The sequence below is a fragment of the Aegilops tauschii genome, chromosome 4, assembly GCF_002575655.3.
Source record: "Aegilops tauschii subsp. strangulata cultivar AL8/78 chromosome 4, Aet v6.0, whole genome shotgun sequence".
Classification (NCBI taxonomy): domain Eukaryota; kingdom Viridiplantae; phylum Streptophyta; class Magnoliopsida; order Poales; family Poaceae; genus Aegilops; species Aegilops tauschii.
Genome location: NC_053038.3, coordinates 384,238,667 through 384,265,122, shown reverse-complemented (window position 1 = coordinate 384,265,122; position 26,456 = coordinate 384,238,667). Strand labels below are relative to the sequence as shown.

Genomic DNA, 26,456 nt, shown 5'->3' with positions numbered 1-26,456 from the left:
CAGCTGTTTCAATCTAAAGTGTTTGCAGAACAACTGGACAAAATCAGAGTATCGCAAATTTTTCGACACAGATTAGCTAGTACTCCCTCTGTCCGGAATGAGTTGACGCTCAAACGGATGTTGCATCCGTTTGAGCGTTAATTAATTCCGGGCGGAGGAAGTAGTATCTAGTGTTTCAGGTGTAGATGTTAACCTCTCGTCTTGAGAGATTTACTTCAACAGACAATGCGTGCTTTTTCCATTTGACTTATCTCTATTGCGAAAGAATACATTGTAGGAATGTGTAGAATTGTTCTACTAACAAGTAGCACAACCCATTCTAAGTAGACAATTTACTAGCTTCCATGGCTCTAATAGATTTTGGAATATTTTATTCCATCCGACTAGCATTTCTGGAACAATTATTGTTTCTTGCCTGTTTGTCTACAAAGAGGAGGAATCTGGTTTCACCCCCTCAATCTGCTTTTACTTCCTACTAATAACATTTATCAAACATGCCATGACTCATGAGCATGCAGCTTCGACCACAAGGCTTTTTGTGACTCCTCTGCATGGATCTCCGAAGTTCTTTGCTGACACCGGCACACTGCAACTGCTCACCCCAACGCATGCCTGGAGAGTTCCCGCAGCATTGTCAGTATCATGAAGATAAACTCTACAAAAAGACATAGCAAGTGCGGAAGTGGAACAGATTGGAGTTACCTCCTGAGCGACTGCCAGAGCCTGAGAGCTGCTGCATTCGCCATGGCTGTAGCTCCCACAGGTGCCACTCGGTGTCCCGAAGCTTGCAAACTTGATACTGCTGATGACCTGACCTTCTTTGGGGCATTCCAGACGAAGTGCTGGCCCAGACCTCTGTAATTTCTGCTGGGGAGAGATCCAGCTATCGATTTGGTCGGGATGATCCTCAGACACGTGTGCGCATACGCTTTCTGTCTGTTTTGTCGTGAAGGATATCTTGCTTGGGTCACCACCAAACTGCTCGAAAAGGACTATATCATTGCTGCCTGGTTGGAGAAACGAACGGGGCACATGATACCTGTTTAACAAGGTAAGAAATTGAATTAGTCATTCCATTGTAGCAGTTCATATGTTTTTTGTACGAAAAGGAAAAGCCTATATTGTTGTGGTCATAAATTCAATGCTGAGACCATCTGGCCTTCATTTGTAAGTACCAACGAGTGACCAGTATAGCATTACTTTGGTCTCAGTAAAAGCTAAATGCCATGGAACACCCAAATAATACATTTAACTGAAAGGGTACGTAAACCATTTTAGTACGAGCCTATGACAACATATAGAACATTAGAATGTGCTCTGCCTGTAGGTAGCGAAAGATGGTATGAATTTTCATGGAGTGGATTCTTACAAAATCTGCGATGGCTGTCCACATTTCTTCTGGCATTTGCTTGCGCTGTAAGGTCCTCTGTAGTTGCATGAATTAACACAGCCACTTTGTGGAGCAATATTTGTTGGCCAGTACCGACCAATGCTCTGCCCGTTCACCCACGCCTCACCTTTCCCCATTCCTGTGAAGTCTATGGCAACAGGATCATCGCCTGCAGGAGTTGTAAATTTGCTCTGCATTTTGAGCATTGTAGTTAGAGCATTGATTCCCAAGATAAAATAAATAAATCGTAATGGCTCTACAGCACTACACTTATTCAAATGCTACCATAGTTTCATGGTTGGAGGATCATACTGACCTTGTACCAGGTCAAAGGGTTATTGGTTGGGTAAGAGTTATCTGATACCCATTCTGGAGAGGCCTCTGAAGGATTATACAGGTGCAAGTCTTCTCCTCTGAGTCCAATCTGGAGTGACCAAATATTTTGATAAGGAAAAAGGCAACAATACTGTTACTATACGCTATGGTTTACCCGTACTGATTAAGGGATTCGAAAACAACATTTGCCAATAATTGCTCAACACAGATTACTGGGTGTACACACCTGGTATGTCCAATCCGCAGAAGATAGATCAAGCGTACCCTTCGGTCCAGTCAGCTTTACTGGACCGGTAATTCCAGCACCAACTAGGTCAAAGAATGCACCATAGTTCTGAAGCCACAGTAGAGTTAAGGAAGTACAATGTTAGTAACTTGGTATTAGATGTGGTTTTTCATTTTTGAATACAACACATCTTTAAATATCTAAGTACAGATGGACAGCAAAATAGAGTAGAGTGGAGAATGACTCACCGTCAGACCAACTGTCGCACTCAGAAGATCTATTTTATTCTTTCCAGGTACAAGTGTAACTGGTGTTGTCAATGAGATCAGGGAGCTCGTAGCACTACCCTTACTGCTACCTGGTAAGATTTCAATACTAATACATTTCAGTACACAAATGCACCTTACAAATGAAAGACGAATGTTGATAATTAACATGACAATCCAAGTTTCATCTGAATGAGTTTGCATTTTCTTCTCACACATTACCTGCAAACTTGCCATTGACGAAGACCTGAAGAACATGCCCAAGTGAGTTGACAAGCAGATTGGACTGACTACCATTCAGATACGGTTCATCACCCGCCACGATGATGCTGCACAAAGTAGAAACCAGTCAGCAAAACCTGTCACTGCCAGCTTGTTGATTAGACGATTACCATGTGCACAAGTACAGCTACGAGTGCAATCCTGTACCTTGTTGAGTACCACAGGAAATCGCTGGCGTCCGCGGTGGTGTTTATCTGCTCCATCAGCCCAGGCTTTGTCATGGCATTCTCCTTTGTGATACCAACAGGCTCAACGGCGTAGCTCCAGGTAGAAGAAGCGAGTTCTGCTTCGACGGACGAGCCGTCAGATGCTTGAGTGCTGAACCCCAGGTTTCTCATCTGTGTAGATGCTACCTGAGAGTTGATCTGCGAAGAGTAGTGACCGTAATCAGATCCAAGGCCAAGATTGGTTCCAGAAACACGGCTTCTTTGTCTTGAGCAAGGCAATGCACATACCTGGGCAGTGTTCAGCACCACATTCTTGCAGTCAGGAAGGATGCTGACGGACCACGCAGGGAGTTTATACGCCTTGCCGTTGAAGGTGACAGTCTTGTCAGACTGATTGTCTATATTCGCGAGGAATGCCGCACACAATGAACCGGCCTTGTATACGTGTGCCTGAAGCAAGAAGAAAATGCAGATATCATCATCATCATCATTAAGCATAATCTATAAAGGTACATACATTATCATTCCTGAACAAGATTTGCTCCGCTGATTGATTTGTCTTTCTTTTCTCGTTATAAAACGAAAGTTGCTTTGATCTGTCTCTTTTTTCGTTAAACAAAAGTTGCTTTTGTGAAAAGCGGATCGCGTACCTCAGCATTTTGACCAAGGGACATGTATGATGGATCAGTTGCTATGAGTGCAGGCTCGCACATCTTTATCGCCTTATGGACATCCCTCAAGTGGCCCCACTTTGGCTGCCTCACTAGCCCTGAATCACACATTGAGAGAAGGGCAAATGTATTGTTCAGAAACTGAAAGAGAGTCGAGACATGAGCAGCTCAAGAAGGAAAGAAGACGGGCACTCACCGTACTCGTCGATGGGGGCGTCGTAGTCGTAGCTCGTGGAGATGAACGGCCCTCCCGAGCTGCGGCCGAAGTTGGTCCCGCCGTGGTACTGCCGACACAGTAAAGAAAGACCCGGCCAGAGTTAGGCACGCACGCTGAACGCAAGCTACAGGAGCAGAGGACAATCAGCAGCAGCGTAGGACGTACCATGTAGTAGTTCTGCAGGGTGCCACCGCGCTGGTAGAAGCGCGCGACGGCGAAGGCGAGGTCCTCGGTGGGGCGGTAGGGCACGGCGCCACCGAAGGAGAGGAACCAGCCGCTCCAGTTCTCCGTCCACAGCTTGGGCCTGCTGGACAGGCTCGGCGTGAACTGGTCGCAGTAGAACCCGTTGCACGTGTTGATCTGCATTTTTTTTTCTTCTCCAGTTCAGTCACGTCGCCGTCGCTAGCTAGCAATGACCCAGGCAGGGCAGGGCGCGGCGGGCCGACGATGAGATGAGCTTACCAGGGGCGCCGGCGTGTCGGCCTGCTGGCACATGACCCAGGGCACGCCGGTGTCGAGCGCGACGGCCATCCCGGCGGCCCAGCGGATGTACGACTTCCCGGGCGCGCCGTAGGACGCGTCGATGTTGCCGTACTCGTTCTCGATCTGCGACAGGATGATGGGCCCGCCCTGCGACGCGTACAGCCCCGCGCCCTTCATCGTCGCCACCACCTTCTCCGTGAACCGCTGCATCTCCGTCTGCACCCACACAAATCATTTCGCCATTCACTCATCGATCGATCAAGCTGCATTGCATTTGCGCAATGATCTCTTTTAATTATGTCGCCGCGTACCTTGAAAGGCTCGTTGTCGGTGCGGAACTTGATCCCCGGGATGAAGTGCAGCCATAGCGGGAAGCCTCTGCACACAATCAACAGCACACACGGTTAGGCTCGATCGGACTACTGAAACGGGGATCGGACAGGGGGAAATGCTGCAGAGTGAGAGGGGTATCAGTCAGACCCGTAGTTCCACTCGGCGCAGACGTAGGGGCCGATCCTGAGGTGCACGTAGAGCCCGGCGTCGGCGGCGGCCTTGACGAACCTCACCAGGTCATTCCTGCCCTCGAAGTCGTACTGTCACGTTGCAGCTCGTAACCGTCAGAGTTTTGGGGACTTGATTTTGCAAAGGCATCGAGACAATGTGAACTTTGAAGAGAAAATATATTTTAGACATAATGGCACTAGTTCGAAGGAAGCTCATGATAGATAGTGTACGATCGGTAAGTAAAGAGCTTGGGAGTGAGTGGGAAGAATAAAGCATAGGGTGAAGGGGAAGCAAGCACCGCCCTTTCACACATGACGACCAGCTGGAAGAGATGAATGAGAAAAGCAAAAACGAAACGAAACTAGTATGACACTAGAGAAAATAGCACAGCAGCAAGAGAGAGCGAGGTTGATGGCCTTGGCCTGGCCGGTATGGAGTGGAGAACGTGCCTGTCCCCGGACGGGCTCGTGGACGTCCCAGAAGACGTACGTCTCCACCATGTCCAGGCCGCCGTCCTTGGCCTTCTGCATCAGCCCCGGCCACATCTGCAATCAATCGCTAGCTAGCGTTCAGCTCAGAGATGAGAGTAGGGAGGACACACAGACGAGAAAGAAAACAAGCGAAACAGAGCAGGAAAGAGCGGGACGTACGTCGGGGGTGCTCCGCGGGTAGTGGATGGAGCCGGAGACGAGCACGCGGCGCACGCCGTCGATGACCAGCGCGCGGTGGTCGTACGTCACGTTGGTCGCCGCCGACGTCCCCGCCAGGCAGAGCAGCGCGAGCAGCAGGGCCACCACCGCGCTCGGCAGCCTGCCGACGGCCGCCATTGCTTGCGGCTCTCCCGAGAAGAAACAACGACAACAACTGCACCTTGTTTGCGGGATGATGACGTTCGGTGTACCAGCCGAGCTAGCGCGGTGGTAGTGGAGTGAGGGCGGCGAGCAGCAGCTAGAGGAGGAGATGGAGTTGCTCGGTGGGGGGCGGTGAGAGAAAAGAAAAAGGAGAGGGGAGCTCGGTGCCTCGGTGTGTGGCTTGGCTTCCCGGGCGAAATGGGATTTAACGGAGCAGAGCAGAGCACACGCACAAACTCTACTGGTGGTTTAATATACGCCCCAGGGCCGGGCGCGCACAAACGAAATGCACCTCGCTTTCTCGCTTTGTTTGTTTCTTGTGGATGCGGTGGTGGTGGTGCCGTGCCCCTCCCCCTCCTCCTCCCACCGCGATTAAAAAGGCTTTTGCGCGCTCGCGGCAGGCAATGGGGTGGGTGTCGTCGTGTCTGTGTTCTCTCTCGTGGATCTTCCTCCCTTGCTCCAATCGTGCGTTTTGCTGCTACTTGCAAGCAACGGCAACAATGGAGACCTGTGCGTGTGAACTGAAGTGCGATCGCGATGGAAACGAGATTGAACTGGATCGGATCGGGTCGGGTCGACGGGGGGGGGGGGGGGGGGGGGGGGGGGGGGGAAGAATTTACTCCCGCTGCGAGTTGCTGCTGGCAGTAGCAGTAGTTAATGGCGGTGGCGTGATGGTTCGGTGGTACACACGGCGTGGATGATTGATGGATGGGTGGGCCGCGGGAAGTAATGCAACCATCTTCCTCCCTTGCTTGCTCTCACTCTCTTTTTCCCCTCGCTGAAAATTACATCTCCCTCTTTTTACTTGCCGCGACAGCGTTTAGTATTCCCCCTCGCCGTACGTCTCCAGCCATGTGCCCTTTGTATTGGCCTCGCAGAAACTAGTAAAGAAAAGAAAGATAGAAAAGGGGCCGGCTAGCGAGCTACTCGGCGCCACACCGACAGGGGTCGTGTGCGGTGACCGGCCGGCGTTGTCGCTTGTCGATCCATCATTTCATCCCCATTACCACCACGTAGCGCTACCAGGGCTAGTTGTACCACGGCTGCCGCTCGGGTCACGAACGGCCTTGTCGCTTCCCCGTCTCCGCGCGCTGGCGATGCGTATCATACTGCGCTGCCGGCGTCCTGGACTGTACCGCGGGCGGGACGGATCCATCTTCTTTTCTTATCTTGTTTGGGAGGGTTCGGGGAAAATGGAAATGGCGAGGGCGGAAAGTGGTGTAGCTCAATTTGGAGCCGTGGAAGTGGAAGATGATGACGCGGCGAGCTGTAGACAGGAGCGAGTTATCGATCGCTGCCGCGCTCGTGCGGCTTTGTGTCGAATATAGTGTAAGGTTACAGTTGGACTTGTAGTTGTATTGTTTTAAGATGTTTTTAGATAGGATATGAAGTCGTGTCCTAATAGGACACTTGTATCCTAGACCTTTCATATATAGCAAGGATAGACACACGATGTAACCTATGCCAACATAATAGCACCGGAACGCAGGGGAAGCCGGCGGCATGTGCCGGCGTCCAGGGCGACCGGGTGCGGTATTGTGACGGTGTCACGGGGAGGAGCGCCCGTAGTCAAGCCCTGGGGATGTAGCCATATCGGTGAACCTCGTTAACAAATCTCGGTGTCGTGCTCGTGTGATTGCTTGGTCCTCGGATGATCAACGGTATGCCTCGGATTTATTCTAACATTCGTCAGGTCAGGGAGAGGGAGAGAGGGGAAATTTTGGCAACAGCCGGTGAAGTTGTGGAAAGAGATGGAAACTTGTGGGCGAAGCTTGTCTTCTAGAACTGTGCAGGAGATTATTTTGAAGTGATTTCCGGTTCTTAAAAGCCTTAGATTTTAGCCTTTTATTCACGATGAACAAAACTTCCTCTCTTTAGTGAAGCTTGTACCACAACCTTTCGCTCTAAATGAGGCTACCTATCAAAGATCCTATGCACGCATTTTCTTTATATCGCAAGATACTAATGATAGATGTTTCTATAACAAGTCATTGTGCACGATTTTGTGGCACGGCAGCCTTATCGCACAAGAATCCTGTGAGGCAACTAGGCAACCGCTACTCTCAACATCTCAAATATGTCCTAGGCTAGGCTGGTGATAGGTTTCATTGATGAAACTAATTGTGTCCACATACCCACTATGCGTCCACTTCATAGACGCATCCACAAACACATATATATGAGTCGGTCATCTAATTATATCCATCAAACATCCACCCTTGTTTTCCTTTCCTTTTTAAAGTCCGCAACACTTCAAAATAACTATAGATGAGCATAATTTTTTTGAGTAGTGAAAATATTCAAATGCAATGCTAGTTTAAATTTAAATATTACAATTCAGAGATTACATTTTCAAATGAAATAGTCAAACTTGAATTCAACTTGTGTTCTATTTGTACCCTTTAACCACCCACAATTGAAGATGGGTATGCCGCGCGCTCGGGTCTAGAACAATGTTGTCGCTTCCCCGTCTCTGCGCGCTCTAGTGACACGTATGATATGCTGCACTGCGGGCGTCCTGGATTGTACCGGGGGAAGGATCCATCTATCTTATCTTGTTGGGGGAGGGTTTGAGAAAAACTGAAATGGTTACAAAGGTGGTAGATGATGGCTTAATTTGGCGCAGTGGAAGATGATGAGGCGACGAGTGTTAGATAGAACATAAGTTGTCGACCGTTGCCGCGCTCGTGTGGTTTCGTCGCAGAGAAAGGGATTACTGGAAACAGTCGGTGAAGTTGTGGAAAGACATGGAAGGTGAAGTTGTGGCATGAAAACTTGCCAGCGAAGCTTGTCTGCTTGTCTTTGCAGGAGATTCACTTTGTGATTTCTAGTTTAAACTCGCCAAAATATTGAAGTTTGTATACTAACTTTTCGCTGGTCTAAATGTTACTACCTGCCATTGCGAACAAAGATCCGATGCACACATCTCTTTGTATTGCAAGTACTAATATAAGTTTATCTTAACAAGTTCTACTACAAGATTTTTGTGGCACTGTAGCCTTATCACAAAAGAATCATGTGAGGCAAAGTGCTATTCACATTTTTAAAATAATTTCCTAGGCTAGAGATACCTTTTATTGATGAAACTGTGTGAAATGTTTTCACGCGGCACTCAAATTGATTAGACACGGACTTAGTGGAGGAGCCAGGAAAAATGATTGGGGAGTGTTCTTAATCCTTGTCGGGAAGGGCCAGCCCACTAATTTGTGCTATTTTAGCAGCAAATAATAATATGTTCACATGCAAAAAAGAGTGGGGGCGCGATCACGCAATTTGCAACCATATTCAGGAAACTACAAAGAATGTGACAAATGGAGTTTCTACACTCGAGCTAGAATGCACCAAGTAAAATCTGAAAAAATAGTTAAAATTTAAAAAAACACACTAACATTGTTAAATTTCTGCATGCATGCAGATTTTCTTAAAGAAAGAATTCGTAATGATCTGAGCCAAAAAAAAAACTCAATGCTCCAGAAAGCCAATTTTACAAAGCTTTTTAGAGTGCTGATTTTGTTATTTTTGTCCTTACCTTTATGAATGTGATTTCATCATGAAAATCTGCACAAATGTAGAAAACTAAGAAATGTTTGTTGTCAAAAAATCCGGAATATTTTGAATTTATTTTTTCTATTTTTTCGGGCTTTACTGCTCACAACAGAAGCATCTGAGATCGAAATTAGAAGAACGCTTTTGAAGACAAATATTATATCACATGTCGAAGTTAAACCTAGGCAAACAAACTGAAGAAAACTAACCTGACAATTGCTCGGTCTGGCACAGTCAAAACCTCACCAATTTATTGATCAGTGGCCCATCATGTTTATCGCTGTCGGTCACACTGACTCACCACAGCCAGCGTCTGAAATTGGCACGGGCAGAACAGGCCCCGCTTTGTCAAAGGAAAAGAAACTGAAATTAGCAACGCAGAGTCTTGAGCCTAACCCACTACGATCGGACGGCACTCCGCTACTTTCCACGGAGCAGGTGCTCCAGCAAAAGATGCCGTGTCACCTGTAGCCTGTAGGACAATTCCGTGGTGAATCTGCCCGTAAGTCTTCCAAAAGTCTAGCAAGGTGGGTGTGTGTCGTGATGTCGTCGCAGCTCGAGTCAATCGCAGTTGGTGCTAATCGCTCGCACACAAAGACAAAGTAATCTTTTCTTTTGAGAAAAAAGACAAAGTAATCTGTTCAAAAAGAAAAAGAGACAAAGCCCCGGAAATGGAATATTCGATGCCGAGCTCACATGCTCCTGCATGAACAGTAAAATCCAAAAAATAGTAAAAAACTCAAAAAAAATCTTTTTTAATGAATTTTCTAACTGCATGCAAAATTTCAGGTCGAAATGACATTCGTGGAGGTCTGCGCAGAAATAACAAAAATCGATGCTCCAAAATGAAGAGCACTCTCGCAAAGCCCCCAGCATCTCTCGAGACATTTTCACTCCATTAATTTGCCGCCTCAATTCTCAACCCGTACCCTGGGCGAGACGAATAGAGCGGAGGAACGCGAACGGAACAGCCCAACAGGTGAACAAGAATGGTCTCCGAGCCTTCGCTGCGGGCGCGGCGTCACTGTTGGCTCTCTCTCCACCAGAGGTCGTTGCGGCGTCGATCTCCGGCCCTCCGCAGCTCTGACGTGCGCGTCATCCCGTCCCGATGTACCATCCTTCGTCTCTTGCGGCGCCCGCGTACGTGCGTGCACGGCGGCATCCGCGCATGCGAACAAGGAGCGGGAGGCCTCTGTATTCGGCTCGTTGTCCGTTGCGTCGCAACGGGTTTGGACTTTGGAGCGACGTGCACACAAGCCGGCGCACGCCGACGGCGACGATGATGATGGGGACGTGTGCACCGCAACGCAGTGGACGAAAAGCGAGGATGATCGCGTTGAAGCGGCCACTACTAGCACGAGTACGATCTGGACATCGTTGGATCTTGCTCTTGGTCGCCTTCCTTTTCTTTCTCTTCAGATTCAGATGCTTCGCCATTTGTTTAACCTCGTCACCCTGGTGCTGGTGGTGCTGATACGAGCTTAGAGCAACTCTAGCAGACCTCGCATCCGGCGCAAACCCGCATAATTCCGGCGATTATACGGGCTCGATCCATTTTTCTGGCCAGACTAGAGTCCGCATCGGTGTCCGGTCCGTAAATTTTTTTGCCGCAGCCCGCAAACGCAGCCACTATAACTGCCGGTTTGCGGGGCAGATGCGGGTCGAAACCCTATCCTCCCGCAGCCGCGTTCCCCTCCAATTCCCCACCGCGCCGCTCGATTTCTCGCCGCCGGCGAGCCTTGAACCACCATGGCCGACTCGGGGGATGAGGCGGAGCGCCGCCACCGCGCCAGATCTAACGCCGCGCGCAAGCGGGGGGCGCGTCGGTGGCTCAACCACGGTGCCCGGCCGCCACCGGCATTCAATCGGCGCGAGCTCGAGCGCACCCATCGCCGCCGCGCCTCCTCCGGCAACTGGTCCGCGGGGAGCTCATCCGGCTACAGGTCCGCGGGGTGCTCATCCGCGGGCGCATCGAGCTCGCGGCTCGTTCCGGTGAAGAGGGAGCCGGAGGAGGCCGTGCCCGATGCGCCGCCGCGCCGAGGCGTCATCGGACCCGAGGACTACCTCCCACCGGGGCAGGAGGAGCTCCTCGGGCGCGTCGTCCTCGAGCGGTCGGCGAGGGATCGGGAGGAGATGGAAGAGCGCATCCGGCGCAAGCTCGAGTACGAGCGGTTCTTTCTCAAGACGGGCCTGACGGCATCACAGGCGCACGCATCGAAGGAGGCCGACCTGCGCGTGATGAAGGTGGAGCAGACGAAGCTCTACATCGACCTCGACCTCGATTCCTCCGACTCCGACTGATCGCCGCCGGTGGGCAGCTACCGCAGGAGCTCCGGTGAGCTCAATTTTGTTGTAGTGGTGCGGTAGCGTAGGCCCTGTCTAGCATATCTAACCTTTATGTATGTATGTGGCGTGTATGAACTTATTATGTATGCGAGCGAGCTCCGGCGAGCTACTGCTTAAATTTCTCGCGCGAAACAACTTTTTTAAAAATTTAGGAGTTTGTTTGCGGTTTCTAGTCTGCCGCCGCAAAATTCGACATGCATAACCGCCCCCGTGCGACCTGCAAACACATTTTACAGGTCGGTAAAATGCGGGGTCTGCTAGAGTTGCTCTTAGAGCATCTCCAGCCGCGGCCTCAACAGGCCCTCCCCAGACGTTTTTGCCGCGCCGGCGCCCAAAATTCGGCCCAGTCGCGCCCCAGGAACCCGTTTTTCGCCGGCTTGGGCCGAAATCGGCGCCGGCGGCCCCAAGCCGAACCCGGCGCGCTGGGGGGCGCCGGGGCGAGGGGTTTTGGCACGAAAGCGCGGCGGGCCCGCCGAGTCGGCGGCACGCGCCTCGTCTTCCCCAGAACGCGTTGGTATCCCACGGGTTCACATCACGGGCGCCGCGTCACGGGCGGGCAGGCGCGACGACGCCTCCCCTTCTGCCACGCGTTCACACGGCCTGGGACTATATAAACAGAGGCTTCCCTCGCCGTTGGCCACACCAGCCGCCGTCCCTTCCTTCCGCCGAGCCCAAACCAGCCGGTCGTCCCTCCCTTCCGCCGCCGAGCTCTGCTGCTCTCCTCTTCCCTCCCCTTCCCCTTCTTCTCTCCATGGCCGAACGCTTCCCCGGCGACACCGTGGCGGCCAACGGCTTCGGCCGCCGCACGCTCCAGGAGTGCGAGGCGAACATCCCGGCGCCGCCGGACATGCGCACCGGGCCGACGAGGTGGAAGCTCAGCAACGGCGGCGTCCCCATCCCCCCTGTGCCCGACGTCGACGCGCGCCCCGGCCTCTTCGCCGCCGAGGTCGACCGCGTGCGGTCGTCCCTGTCTGAGGAGCAGCGCGCCCTCCCCAAGTACGCCGCCGACAACCACGCGGCCTGGACGGAATATTTCCAGCGGCAGGCGCAGAGGCTGGCGTCCACGAACGGGGCGCCGGTGGTCGGCGGCACAAAGAACAACGAAGGCCGCCGCGTCTGGTGGGGCGTCCCCGGCCGCACCCTGCACGAGGTGATAGCACACCTCGAGGGCGGCAACAACCCGCCGCGGCGGCCGTGCCGGCCCCCCGCCGGAGCGCCGGGCCATGGATGCCCAGGAGGTTCGCCGGCTTCGCGCGGTTCGAAACTCGTCGCCGTGGCCGGGACGAGGGAGGCGTCGTCGTTCTTGACGACAGCGACGACAACGACGACGCGCCGCCACCGCCTGTCCGCCTTGGAGACGCCGGGCAGGGGTCCAGCAGGGGCGGCCGCGCCATCATGAAGGAGAAGGCTGACGACGACGACGAGGACGGCGGCGACGTCGGCGACTTCGCCGCGTTGATCGACTTCTTCGCCCCGTAGATTGCTTTTTTTTTAATAATTTATGTAAAACGCCGAACATGTTGAATATGAATATCAAGTTTGCCGAATTTTGGCCGAACTTTCCTGAATTCAGATTTTTTTAAAATAAAAAAAACGCGTATGGAGCGACCCTGGGGCGAGCGGCTGGAAACCCGCTCGCCCCCGCGCCGATTTTAGCGCCGGCTCGCCCACAGGGGGTGCGTAAAGTCGCCGCCTGGAGGGCCAACGGATGGAGATGCTCTTATTTGCGTGGAAGCTGGGGCAAGCGCGCAATGTCATGTGTCATAGTCCGCAGTTAATCTGTGCAGGGATATCGCTTTCTCGATCGGACACCCGTTAATCATGGAGGCTCTCAATTCGCAAAAAAAAACATGAAGGCTCTCGCGTGGAAGATTTAGCAAGAACAGACAGATTTTTTTTCTCGTACGTCAAAAGATATGGAATAGACAGGGTTCATTCTTCTTCTTTTTGGAAGGTGACGTAGTTCATTATCTTCTCCCTGGCAGTTGAACTGGCACCGGATAGAGCGGATGAGGTGGGCGTACGTGCGATAACTAGTTGGCGCTGACACACATCACACATATACATGCTTGTTTGCAAGATCATCCATCCAAACTCCAAAGCCTGCACCGACGTAGCGGGTAGGTACAAATGTAGAAGAAACAAAGAGCGCCGCTGCCGTGACGGAGATGGTAGCGGCTCATCTCATGGCGACACGCCACGGCACGTTTCATTTCCGGCGACGTTGCGTGGGTGTGGAACCGCGCCGATCGGGACAGAGTGAGTGCGCGAGAAGATAATTACTCTGGCAGCGGCAGATGCCCAACGCACAACAAAACACCCGGTCCGATCGGTTCGTGTGATGATGGACCGGACTGACGGTGCGTGACTCCGACCGCGCGCACTGCACTGATAAACATGGTCTGAAACGCAGCGCCGAAAGACGGACACCTAATAGATTGATTCCTTTGGGGTAAATTTGACAAATTTGATCTGTGGACGAAATCAAATCACAGAATAAACTGCCCGTGAAATTATTTCACGTGGCTGACCTTTTTGTGTGACGCCCGACACGAAGGCGCCACACTACATTGTGCAACGCCTCACAGATAGGCGCTACACGTCTGGCCAGCGTTGCACCCCAAACTGCCTAAAAATTGTTAAGTCATTGTGCAGAGCCTAAGAGCTAGGCGCTGCACTGTATAGTGTGGCGCCTAACTCTCAGGCGCTGCACTAGTGGTTGCACTACAAAATGAAGCAACCACTAGTGCAACGCCTAGAAGCTAGGCGCTACACTGTATAGTGTGACGCCTAGCTCTCAGGCGCTGCACGCTGACTTAGTAATTTTCGGATCACACGGGTGCGACGCTGGCCAGGCGTGTAGCGCCTATCTGTGAGGCGTTGCACAGTGTAGTGTGGCGCCTTCCTGTCAGGCGTCACACAAAAAGGTCAGCCGCGTGAAATAGTTTCACGGACAGTTCATTCTGTGATTTGATTTCGTCCATAAGTCAAATTTGTCAAATTTGCCTTCCTTTGGTGCTCGTTTTCTCCCTCCAGATTTTCTTTCCTGATAAGATTGGAGAGAGGTCAAGGATGACAAGGCGCGGCCAGATCATTGAAGGCGACAGCCTAGCCTTGGTCAGATCATAGCCATGTACCTCCTTCATTTCCTTTTACTCGGCATATAAGATTTGGTCAAAGTCAAATTACACAAAGTTTGACTAAATTTATATAAAAACATATGAACATCTACAATATTAAAACTATATAATATGAAAATACATTTCATGGTGCATCTGATAATATTAATTTCATATTGTCAATGTTTATATTTTTTAATTTTAAGTTAGTCAAACTTTACAAAGCTTGATTTTGACCAAACCTCATGTGCAGACTAAAGAAAACGGAGGGAGTACAGTAGTAGCACCACGAGGAATCGGTACGGCGGCTTCTGATGCAAAAGTAGGAGCACAGATGACTAGACGAGATCTGACGTCCTGTCTCTGCACGTGCGTATACTTGCCTCTTCGTCTGTCAATTATCGGTGCATAGATAGACAAGGGTGAGCATCTCCACTTGCACCCCCAACAGGCCTCAGGATGTGTTTTTTTCCGCCCGCGGAAAAACTCCGGGTCGTCTCTCTAGGACGCCGAATTTCGTCGGTTCGGCCCTTTTTTGGTCTGGCGATCCCACGCTAAAGCCAATGCACTGGAAGGCGCTTGGGGGCTCCGGCGGAAGGAAAAGCGGCGCATGGGCCATCACTGTCAGGCCAAAAACAATTTTTTCACGTCCAGATTCGCGCACCCGCCCCCGCCCCCTGCGCGCATTACCCCTTCCGCCATCGTGCCGATCCCCGACGCCGCCCACCTGCCCACCGCCGCTAGAAAGACTATCTCCCCGCCGAAAAGTGAGGGTTTCGCCGCGGCAGCATCCATCCCACTCCTGGGCGAGCTTTCCGGCGCTTCGGCCACACAAGCAGGGATACCGGCGGTTGCGCACCTACCACGACCGCCATGTGTTCGGCGATTTGTCTGCTTGGCGATGGACTCGGACGACGAGGAGGCATTCATGGCGCTCTGGAGGAGGAAGTCGAGGCCGGCGCCCAGGACGAAGAGCTCCTCATGGTCCTCGCCGCTCTGGCCGGCCTGTTCGTGAGCAATGCAAAGCCACGGCGAGGTGGCTCGACGCCGGGCCGCTAGAAGAGCAAACAGAGGCATCGATTGGAGGGCTATTGCTTGCTCTATGCCGACTACTTCGCTGACGCTCCACTGCACGGCGAGAAAGTATTCTGGCGCCGTTATCGGATGAGCCGAAAGCTCTTGTCCAGAATTGTGAATTCCAACCGAGAGTTCGACAACTACTTCAAGTGCAAGAAGGATTACACCAGCACACTTAGATTCACCGAATGTGGGCCAATTTGCGCCAAAATCGGCAGCTGGGGGGCGAACTTGGGGGTTCGGCTGGAACCCGAGCCCCCCACGCCGAATTTACCACCGGTTGGCCCCCAGGCGGCGCTATTCAAGCCCCTGGGTGTCGATGGATGGAGATGCTCTAACCTCTTCAGATGTACTACTACTGTACCAGCGTGATAGCATCACGCAACGCAAGCCTAAAGGTTAGATAATGGTGATTCTAATCTGAAGAGGGAGAAAGGCGCTTATTTTCTTCAGGAAGGGAAGGGACCAACAGTGACCTGGTGATGGATGCAATACGAGTTTGACAGGCCAAGGAAGATTTGAGCAGGGATCACAGAGGACCACGGTGGCAACAGTTTAGTGGTCAACCCAGAAAGTAGGATCAAGGGAGAAAAGGTAGCATGCCTTTTTCCTTAAATATAAGGAGGTGGTTTGCCCTGGATTACAAGGATCAGAATAGTCTTTGGCCTTAACCCTCCCCTGGTATAGATACTTCCTCCGTTTCTTTTTAGTCTGCATATAAGGTTTGATCAAAGTCAAGCTTTGTAAAGTTTGACTAATATTAAAAAAATATCATCACTCACAATATGAAACCAATATTATTAAATGCACCATGAAATATATTTTCATACTATATAGTTTTAGTATTATAGATGTTCATATTTTTTTATATAAGCTTGGTCAAACTTTGTGTATTTTGACTTTGACCAAATTTTATACGCGGAGTAAAAAAAACGAAGGGAGTACTAACTCAGTTTGAAAACATCTAGTTGGTGGGTGAAAAGTAGCTGACAAAATAATCATGCAGCACCAGCAGCTACTCCCTATCCCCTACCATCTAATCTAGATAGATCAAAAGATATTCAATTAGGATATCCTTCTCTTTGACCAACATCTGTTCAATCTACTAGGAAAGGCTACGGCATCAGCATCATCGGCTCACGAGACACCACGACATTCTACACATGCAACAGGGTTACCTGACACAGGATATTAGTTAGTAACTCCGTAATTTCCCTATTCGTAGACCATGTGTAATCGCACATTAGCAACTGTGTGCCAGAGACGCATCATGCTTACAGACCGGATCAACCAGTTGATAATAGTCTGCGAATAGTAAAGCCCCACCGGTACTATTAGTAGCATGGACTGACCTGCGAATTCCTGCTGGCTTTATGTCACGGGCTTCAAAGCTCCTTCGTGATGGCCAATCAAAGCATCACCAACAATTACCACACGACAAAGCAGGCCCAACAACTCATAGCTGCCAGGATCAGATCAGAGCAGGCATAACAACCTAAGATATTCCTTCAGTTGCCATCTTAGCAAACGCAATCCGGACGGTTGAGACTTGAAAAGCAATAAATAATCAACGAAAGGGATTGCGAATTGAACTGTACAGCACCGGAATGAGACCCAAAAGAAAGGAGAAAAAAAAGGTGTTTCGATCCACATATAGCCATTTATGTCAATATCTTATGATCTATCCAAATATTTAATACAGCAATGAAAATGACTACATGAGGTGGTATCAAACTGTTCCAAGGGCCAGGGCAAAAAAGATCTATGTCAAACATTACAACCTGATGTATATACTAGACAGAAACTCAGCAAAGAACTAAAATTTCCACCCCTGAGAAATAAACGACAGCCAAAGCGCTGTACAAGCTATTGGAAGCAGGAGGGAGCCGAGACCGACCATATTGACTGCTGCAAGGCTAAGGGCTTTAGCATGGGAAATTTAAAAACCAAACGTTTCCTACTTCAGGAAGGTTGATGATACAAAAAGGAATGCGTAAGCAACACACGCCGTGCTCACTTCTAAGTTTCTTGGACCTGGCAGTATAGGCGGAATTACCGATACCATCAAGAATGTGGCAAGAAACCAGGAAGCAAAGAAGGAGCTGAACCTGAAATAACAGAGCAGACTTAGCATCAGGAACTGATCATACCAATTCATTTCTCGAAACCAGACCTTACGTCCTTCTGTAAATCTCAAAAGAGCATCAATGATTCACTTAACTAGTTGTGACTAGCACCTAAACTCAATCTGCTGGGCTAGCAACAGAAAAACATGTCCTGAATTTTGGATGCCTACTCCTAGTCCATGGATTTCTAATATGAAAATGTGTTCTTCAGTCCTACTCCTAGTTCACATCTTATCTGCAAACATGTTTCTAGAGCAATGTAGTATTTGTAGCACATATGGTCAACAGCTAGCGAATGGCCTCTGTGTTGATACCCCAGTACTCAGCCTTAAAACTCATAAAAAAATTTAGCAGACTATAGCTACAGTGTTAATAATCACAAAGCACCAATAGCAGAAAATGACAATCTAATAGAGACTACAAATCTCTACTTGACTGAAATAAAATGTGGAGCCCACTTAGAACATGCAATGCATCAGTCAACACTGTTGCATTCTGCTTCCTAATCTTTAAATGATAAGCTTTAAAACAATCCAGCATTAATCAAATGACTCCTATAAACACATGCTGCATCGATCACACCGATCGATGTCTATCAAAGTAATGATCACATATAGCACCAAGAACAAAATAATAGCAATCTAAGCAAATTTGTGGAACTCTATTTACTGGCACCACTATCAGGAGATAGATATTTGTCCTGGCGGTGAAGATAGCAATTAACTAACGGTGGCCACCATGACGCTTTGAGATTTGGGTTATCTGGCTCCGGTATCATGTTAGGATTTGGAATGTGCACAAAATGTCTATATACTGATTCAGAGCATCATAGCTCAAAGCAAACACTAGTACTGTACATAACTAATCAACTACTAAGCGGTTATATCCTTAACAACCCAAAGGTGAAACAAAACAATGGAAGGGGAAGAAAGTATACCCATAAAAGAATGATTTCCATCCACTTTTAAGCCGCTGATAGAGGAAATAGATATTTGCCGCGCAAGAGATTAAGACCTGGAGAGTTGGACCTTCTTCAGTAGGGAAAACAAGGGTAAGCACTCCAAGCAAGACAAAAGTAATCGCTGTCTTCCAAATAAATTTGCTAGATGGCGTGTAAAATCTGCCCTGAACAGCCTTGACTGGACGTGACTGACTAAGTTCCCTAAATTTTTTCTTGAGATCCACTTTTGGTCTTTTTCTATCAAAGAAACTCTGCATGATGATTTTGTCATGCGCAGACTCAATTGCATCAACACTTGGCTTATGCCCTGCATACTTGCTTATGAGAAAGTTCCTGGCAGCTCGAATTTCTTCTTCAGATGCTTCCTTGCTGATTCCAAGTCGTTGATACGGATCCTTCACATTGATTCTAGGAAAAATGGCTGAAGAACAAAGCAGTTAAAAAGAATTCTAGAGGTTAATCATGAAAGAATTCTAGAGGTTAAGCAGTATAAAGGTGTACTAAAGCAGCGACAAGTAATATGGATCGGAGGGAGTAGTTCAATCAACAGAATCAATATAAATATCAGCGCATGTGATTTTTCATACAATAAGCCTAGAAAAGAAAATGAGTTAATGACTGATGTAGGTGATTTTAGCACTACTGATCTCTCTTAACATGCATGTGATGATGTACATGTGTAACATGTCCCAAAGAGATACCCTGGCCAACAATGTCATTTGATGCCTACATGTTACCATAATACCATCTAAGATCAATCATGCATGAAAAGCAAAGTGGTGATCTGAGATGCACACGAGCCAGTTGTTCCTTATTAGTTCTGCTTCAGTATTACTATAATTGAATACAACGAAAAATGACTAATAACATCTAAAGACACTATCATGTGATGTTTTTGTTGTCATATACATACGCAGCTATATACTTACGAGTTGAAGAGTCCGCCATGTCACCAAAGGATGCAGATGCAAGTGGTGATATTCTGGAACATCTCTGTGTAATGGAAGGAGCATTATATTTTGTGTATCTGCATTGAAGGGCTGTAGTAAGGCTTCTTGTCACATTGTAAACTAGATTAATTCTTTGATGGTGAGGTCAGAAGAAGCATAAGTATTATACCTATCAACATTGATAAAAAGTTTTACATTTTCCTTACGCCCCCTGTTGAATCCCAATGAAGAGACGAGTCCCAGGGGTGCACTTGACGCCCTCGGAGTAAGTGGAGATCGACTAGCCCTCAAGGGATTGCTTGCTAGACCATGCGCCAACATCTCAAGATATAGCTTAACAACCTGAACCAAGGATATTTCACCCTCCTAAGCAAAACAAATAACAGGACATACAAAATTAGTAAAGAAAACAGGAGAAGTACAATAACAATATGAGTCAGCACTTTGATGCTTGCTCCGAAACAAATCAACGCCACGAGCAGTGATTTAAATGGCCAGTTATAGGTTTTCGGACATAAAAGCTACGTGATTGAGTTAAAATCCACGATCACAGCTGCAACCATTAAAGCCGCTATACTGATCACTATAATTCTGCTATTTTTGTAGTCCCGATATATCCAATATGGTACATGTGTAACTTCAGTTAAATTTGAATCATCTCTAGGGTTTCCTTTGTGATGTTCTCCGTAAGCATATTCTATACTTGAACTAAACTACTTTGTCCTGTAGACAATAAATTAGCATTAAGTAAAGTTCAAAAAAAATAGCATTAAGTAAACATGAAACCAACCCCGAATTAGCATTAAGTAAACATGAAATACTTTCGTTCTACAGAGGTTACCACCCAAAATTGATGCTCAGTTGTTATACATTTTAAGCACCAGAATATGCAAACAGTGGATTAAATAGGCAGTAAAACATCAAGCAAGCAGCGGTAAACGAGCCATCGAGGCTAACGAATCAAGGATTCCGACAAACCTAAAACATAAGAACACAAGGCACACTGTCCCACTAGAATTTTCTGCATAAACAGTTCTGCAAGTTTGTGAAATCAACATAGAGCGACTAAGAAAGTACATCTCCACGATTCGTGCGGCACACAAATCATGTAGTCTAATAGACAAAGCAGCTGACTGCACTTAAAGCAACAGCAATACCGCAGCTAACCTAAAGCATCAGACGCGCGATAACTGGACAGCGCAGCTGCCACACAGCAAACAGCAGGCCTGTCAACGAGCAAAACCCAAGCGAGCCAGGGTGGGGGCTTGGTGCTAGCCTCGGGACAGGCCAGATGGAGTTGGCCAAGGTTGAGCTTGACAGAGCACCGTAGCAGATAGCAACACAATTTTTAGCAATGGAATTAAAGCAAAGTGGATTCAACCATTAAAATTCTACAGTCAGGCCAATCTGCAGCGAAATCGGACCATAACATCCATTCAGTGAGGGAGGACGAGATCCTCGGTGGCGTCGCCGGCCTGGGTGAAGGAAATCGAGGCAATACAGGGGCAGGGGCAGTAGCGTCCCGCGGTCTTGCCTCGTAGGAAGGGACTGCGACAGCAAGGGCATCCGGCGGCCCAGTGGCGGACGTCCTCGTCGGAGACGTCAACAGGGTGGTGCCATGGAGGCAAACACGGGGGTGGGAGGAAGATAGGCGGCGGCGGCGGTGGCGGAGACTTGAGAAGACACCGGCTAGGGTTAGAAATTGTTGCCGTCAACCGTCTTCCTCTGATTTCGTGCATCTCGGACGTTTGATGACGGCATCTCACGGGAAACGCCGAAACAGTGGGGGGAGGGAGGCGAGGCGAAGACCTTACCGACGAGGTGACCAGTGCGTCCGGCGGACGGGGAGCGGCGTCGGAGGAGGCCGCCTCCTTGGATAAGGTGGCGGAGCAGACGGTTAGGGTGGTGGGGGAACGCAGGGTACGGGGGCCGGGGGGAGTGATGGGATACTGCCGTGGCCGAACTTCGGCGGACCAGCGGGCCCGAAACGAAGGGGAAGACCACACTGGGCCTTCTCACACTTTTTTTCTTGCCAAACTGAAACGGGCGCGGTGATCTCTGTAATGGGCCAGGCCCAGCGCGCAGGAACATACCGGTTTTATTTTCTTCACATGCAGATGCTCATTCACATTATTATAGCCTAAAATGCTCAAAACAAATCACGTTAGCCTAAAAAAAATGGTGCTCATTCACGTACAGGTGCTCAACTTTTTTTAAACACAGTATACTTGCAGTTGCTCACACGCACATACACTCAACCCTTAAAATGCATGCAAGCATGCCCTGCCAGGGACGGATCTACCATGGGGCATGGGTGTACAGATGTACACCCAAATATTTTTACAATAAATTCGTATACAGGTGTGTATATACATATATAACAGAGATACCAGCCTATAGGCCTAATAAGCCCACTTCAGAAGCAGCCCACTAGCCCGGCAGCAAGCCAGCAATCACCATCCAGTTCTGTCCACGCACGAACGAGACTCCCGTAGCCGCCAGCTAGTTTCTTCTTCCTACGGACGAAGCGGCGGCTTGACCCTCAGGCCTTAGTCAATGGCTTGCCACCGGCGCCGGAGCCCCCCTTGTTCACTTTGCCATTCTTCTTATCCACCAAATATTCAGGGCATTTCCGCTTCTAGTGACCATTTCCTTTGCAGTAGAAACACTCAGTTTCAGGCTTTAGTCTAGCTTTGGGCTTCTTCACGGAAGTGACAACTTGCTTGCCATTCTGCATGAAGTTCCCTTTCTTTCCCTTTGCCCTTTTCTTGAAACTAGTGGTCTTGTTAATCATCAACACTTGATGCTCTTTCTTGATTTCTACCTTCATCGATTTCATCATCATGAAAAGCTCGGGAACCGTTTTCGTCATCCCTTGCATACTATAGTTCATCACGAAGTTTTACTAACTTGGTGATGGTGACTAGAGAATTCTGTCAATCACTATTTTATCTGGAAGATTAACTCCCACTTGATTCAAGCGATTGTAGTACCCAGATAATCTGAGCACATCCTCACTAGACGAGCAATTCTCCTCCATCTTGTAGATATAAAACTTGTTGGAGACTTCATATCTCTCAATCCGAGTATTTGCTTGAAATATTAACTTCAACTCCTGGAACATCTCATATGGTCCATGACGTTCAAAACGTTTTTGAAATCCCGATTCTAAGTTGTTAAGCATGGTGCACTAAACTATCAAGTAGTCGTCATATTGAGCTAGCCAAACGTTCATAATGTCTGCATCTGCTTCTGCAATAGGTCTGTCACCTAGCGGTGCATCAAGGACATAATTCTTCTGTGCAGCAATGAGGAAAATCCTCAGATCACGGAGCTAGTCCGCATCTTTGCTACTAACATCTTTCAACTTATTTTTCTCTAGGAACATATCAAAAATAAAACAAGGGAGCTAAACACGAGCTATTGATCTACAACATAGATATGTTAATACTACCAGGACTAAGTTCATGATAAATTAAAGTTCAATTAATCATATTACTTAAAGAACTCCCACTTAGATAGACATCCCTCTAATCCTCTAAGTGATCACGTGATCCATATCAACTAAACGATGTCCGATCATCATGTGAGATGGAGTAGTTTCAATGGTGAACATCACTATGTTGATCATATCTACTATATGATTCACGTTCGACCTTTCGGTCTCAGTGTTCCGAGGCCATATCTGCATATGCTAGGCTCGTCAAGTTTAACCTGAGTATTCTGCGTGTGCAACTGTTTTGCACCCGTTGTATCTGAACGTAGAGCTTATCACACCCGGTCATCACGTGGTGTCTCAGCACGAAGAACTTTCGCAACGGTGCATACTCAGGGAGAACACTTATACCTTAAAATTTAGTGAGAGATCATCTTATAATGCTACCGTCGATCTAAGCAAAATAAGATGCATAAAAGATAAACATCACATGCAATCAATATAAGTGATATGATATGGCCATCATCATCTTGTGCTTGTGATCTCCATCTCCGAAGCACCGTCATGATCACCATCGTCACCGGCGTTACACCTTGATCTCCATCGTAGCATCATTGTCGTCTCGCCAACTATTGCTTCTACGACTATCGCTACCGCTTAGTGATAAAGTAAAGCAATTACAGGGCGATTGCATTGCATACAATAAAACGACAACCATATGGCTCCTGCCAGTTGCCGATAACTCGGTTACAAAACATGATCATCTCATACAATAAATATAGCATCATGCCTTGACCATATCACATCACAACATGCCCTGCAAAAACAAGTTAGACGTCCTCTACTTTGTTGTTGCAAGTTTTACGTGGATGCTACGGGCTGAGCAAGAACCGTTCTTACCTACGCATCAAAACCACAACGATAGTTCGTCAAGTTAGTGCTGTTTTAACCTTCTCAAGGACCGGGCGTAGCCATACTCGGTTCAACTAAAGTTGGAGAAACTGACACCCGCCAGCCACCTGTGTGCAAAGCACGTCGGTAGAACCAGTCTCGCATAAGCGTACGCGTAATGTCGGTCCGGGCCGCTTCATCCAACAATACCGCCGAACCAAAGTGTGACATGCTGGTAAGCAGTATGACTTGTATCGCCCACAACTCACTTGTGTTCTACTCGTGCATATAACATCTATGCATAAAACCTGGCTCGGATGCCACTGTTGGGAATGTAGTAATTTCCAAAATTTCCTACGCACACGCAAGATCATGGTGATGCATAGCAACGAGAGGGGAGAGTGTTGTCCACGTACCCTCGTAGACCGAAAGCGGAAGCGTTAGCACAACGCGGTTGATGTAGTCGTACGTCTTCACGATCTCACCGATCCAAGTACCGAACGTACGGCACCTCCGAGTTCAGCACACGTTCAGCTCGATGACGTCCCGCTAACTCTGATCCAGCAGAGCTTCACGGGAGAGTTCCGTCAGCACGACGGCGTGATGACGGTGATGATGTTGCTACCGACGCAGGGCTTCGCCTAAGCACCGCTACGATATGATCGAGGTGGAATATGGTGGAGGGGGCACCGCACACGGCTAAGAGATCAAGAGATCAATTGTTGTGTCTAGAGGTGCCCCTGCCCCTGTATATAAAGGAGGGAGGGAGAGGCCGGCCCTAGAGGGGGCGCGCCAAGTGTGGGGAGTCCTACTAGGACTCCCAAGTCCTAGTAGGATTCCCCTTTCCTTTCCGGAGTAGGAGAGAAGGAAAGAGGGGGAGAGGGAGAAGGAAAAGGGGGCTGCACCCCTTGTCCAATTCGGACCAGAGGGGGGAGGGCCTCCTTCCTTTTGGCCTCTCTCCTCTATTCCCGTATGGCCCAATAAGGCCCAACACTTCTCCCGGTGAATTCCCGTAATTCCCCGGTACTCTGAAAATACCCGAATCACTCGGAACCTTTCCGATGTCCGAATATAGTCGTCCAATATATCGATCTTTACGTCTCGACCATTTCGAGACTCCTCATCATGTCCCCAATCTCATCTGGGACTCCGAACTACCTTCGGTACATCAAATCACATAAACTCATAATACAATCGTCACCGAACGTTAAGCGTGCGGACCCTACGGGTTCGAGAACTATGCAGACATGACCGAGACACGTCTTCGGTCAATAACCAATAGCGGAACCTGGATGCTCATATTGGCTCCTACATATTCTACGAAGATCTTTATCGGTCAAACCGCATAACAACATATGTTGTTCCCTTTGTCATCGGTATGTTACTTGCCCGAGATTAGATCGTCGGTATCTCAATACCTAGTTCAATCTCGTTACCGGCAAGTCTCTTTACTCGTTCCGTAACGCATCATCCCGCAACTAACTCATTAGTCACATTGCTTGCAAGGCTTATAGTGATGTGCATTACCGAGAGGGCCCAGAGATACCTCTCCGACAATTGGAGTGACAAATCCTAATCTCGAAATACGCCAATTCAACAAGTACCTTCGGAGACACCTGTAGAGCACCTTTATAATCACCCAGTTACGTTGTGACGTTTGGTAGCACACAAAGTGTTCCTCCGGTAAACGGGAGTTGCATAATCTCATAGTCATGGGAACATGTATAAGTCATGAAGAAAGCAATAGCCGAATACTAAACGATCAAGTGCTAAGCTAACGGAATGGGTCAAGTCAATCACATCATTCTCCTAATGATGTGATCCCGTTAATCAAATGACAACTCATGTCCATGGCTAGGAAACTCAACCATCTTTGATCAATGGGCTAGTCAAGTAGAGGCATACTAGTGACACTATGTTTGTCTATGTATTCACACATGTATTATGTTTCCGGTTATACAATTCTAGCATGAATAATAAACATTTATCATGATATAAGGAAATAAATAATAAAGTGTGGTCTATGTATTCTGACCACACTTTAACCCAACGTTTTGGTCCGTAAAGGAGGTGTTAATGCGGTGAACCAGGCAATCGGACTATGTGGCTTTATCGCTCTCACTTAGCCATAGGAGTTTGACGATGGGGCTGTAAGGGAGCCCCTGGTGCGTATGCGGCTATCCAAACTTTGGTGCCTTACGCGCGTGACTGGAAGATAGCCAGTCCTTCGTGTAATACAGAAGAAATCGCTAGAGTTTTAGTAAGTCACCGAATTGCTGACCAGCTCTCGCCGCATCATCACAGTTAGTTTTCGGCTTTCTCTACTGTGGTGCTTGACCGGACGAACCAGAAGCACATTCGCAGTAGTTCTCCCTTTACTACCTTAGCCGAACAAGCGGAACGTAAGGTGGTAATCACAGGAGCCAGACAATCCAACTATTGACCAAAGACATGATTCGGAGCCGATGCATATAATGCCATATTCGGGACGCCGAAGTATACTTATAAAAGTGTTCAGACTTTTTGTTTTCGAAGAAAATGTAAATGGCTGAATAATGCCCCTAGCGATTTAAGTCATACCGAGGTGTATATGCCAATCTGACATAAAGGG

The 26,456-nt window shown here is 48.6% G+C and overlaps 2 protein-coding genes across 3 annotated transcripts; both read right to left on the bottom strand.

The window, feature by feature from the left end:
- Positions 1–233: 233 nt before the first annotated feature.
- Positions 234–5,742, bottom strand: LOC109785757 (beta-galactosidase 6). The gene is made up of 17 exons (XM_020344350.4): positions 5,193–5,742; positions 4,992–5,087; positions 4,519–4,631; positions 4,350–4,416; positions 4,018–4,254; positions 3,721–3,915; positions 3,535–3,622; positions 3,318–3,436; positions 2,956–3,117; positions 2,648–2,865; positions 2,441–2,547; positions 2,201–2,310; positions 1,953–2,060; positions 1,707–1,814; positions 1,370–1,581; positions 703–1,039; positions 234–612 (listed from the first exon to the last, which is right to left on the bottom strand). The coding sequence occupies exons 1-17, from the start codon at positions 5,367–5,369 to the stop codon at positions 505–507; spliced, it is 2,562 nt and encodes an 853-aa protein (XP_020199939.1). The 5' UTR covers positions 5,370–5,742; the 3' UTR covers positions 234–504.
- Positions 5,743–17,121: 11,379 nt separating this feature from the next.
- LOC109785758 (protein CHAPERONE-LIKE PROTEIN OF POR1, chloroplastic) lies at positions 17,122–21,469 on the bottom strand. 2 transcript variants are annotated; one of them, XM_020344351.4, is made up of 5 exons: positions 21,333–21,469; positions 19,688–19,884; positions 19,498–19,595; positions 18,545–18,989; positions 17,122–17,589 (listed from the first exon to the last, which is right to left on the bottom strand). In XM_020344351.4, exons 2-5 carry the CDS (start codon positions 19,837–19,839, stop codon positions 17,439–17,441), a joined length of 846 nt encoding a protein of 281 aa, XP_020199940.1. In that variant the 5' UTR covers positions 19,840–19,884; positions 21,333–21,469; the 3' UTR covers positions 17,122–17,438. The 2 variants fall into 2 exon arrangements, with proteins under 2 accessions (XP_020199940.1, XP_045083827.1); XM_045227892.2 differs by having other exon boundaries at positions 21,328–21,444.
- Between the last annotated feature and the right edge of the window lie 4,987 nt (positions 21,470–26,456).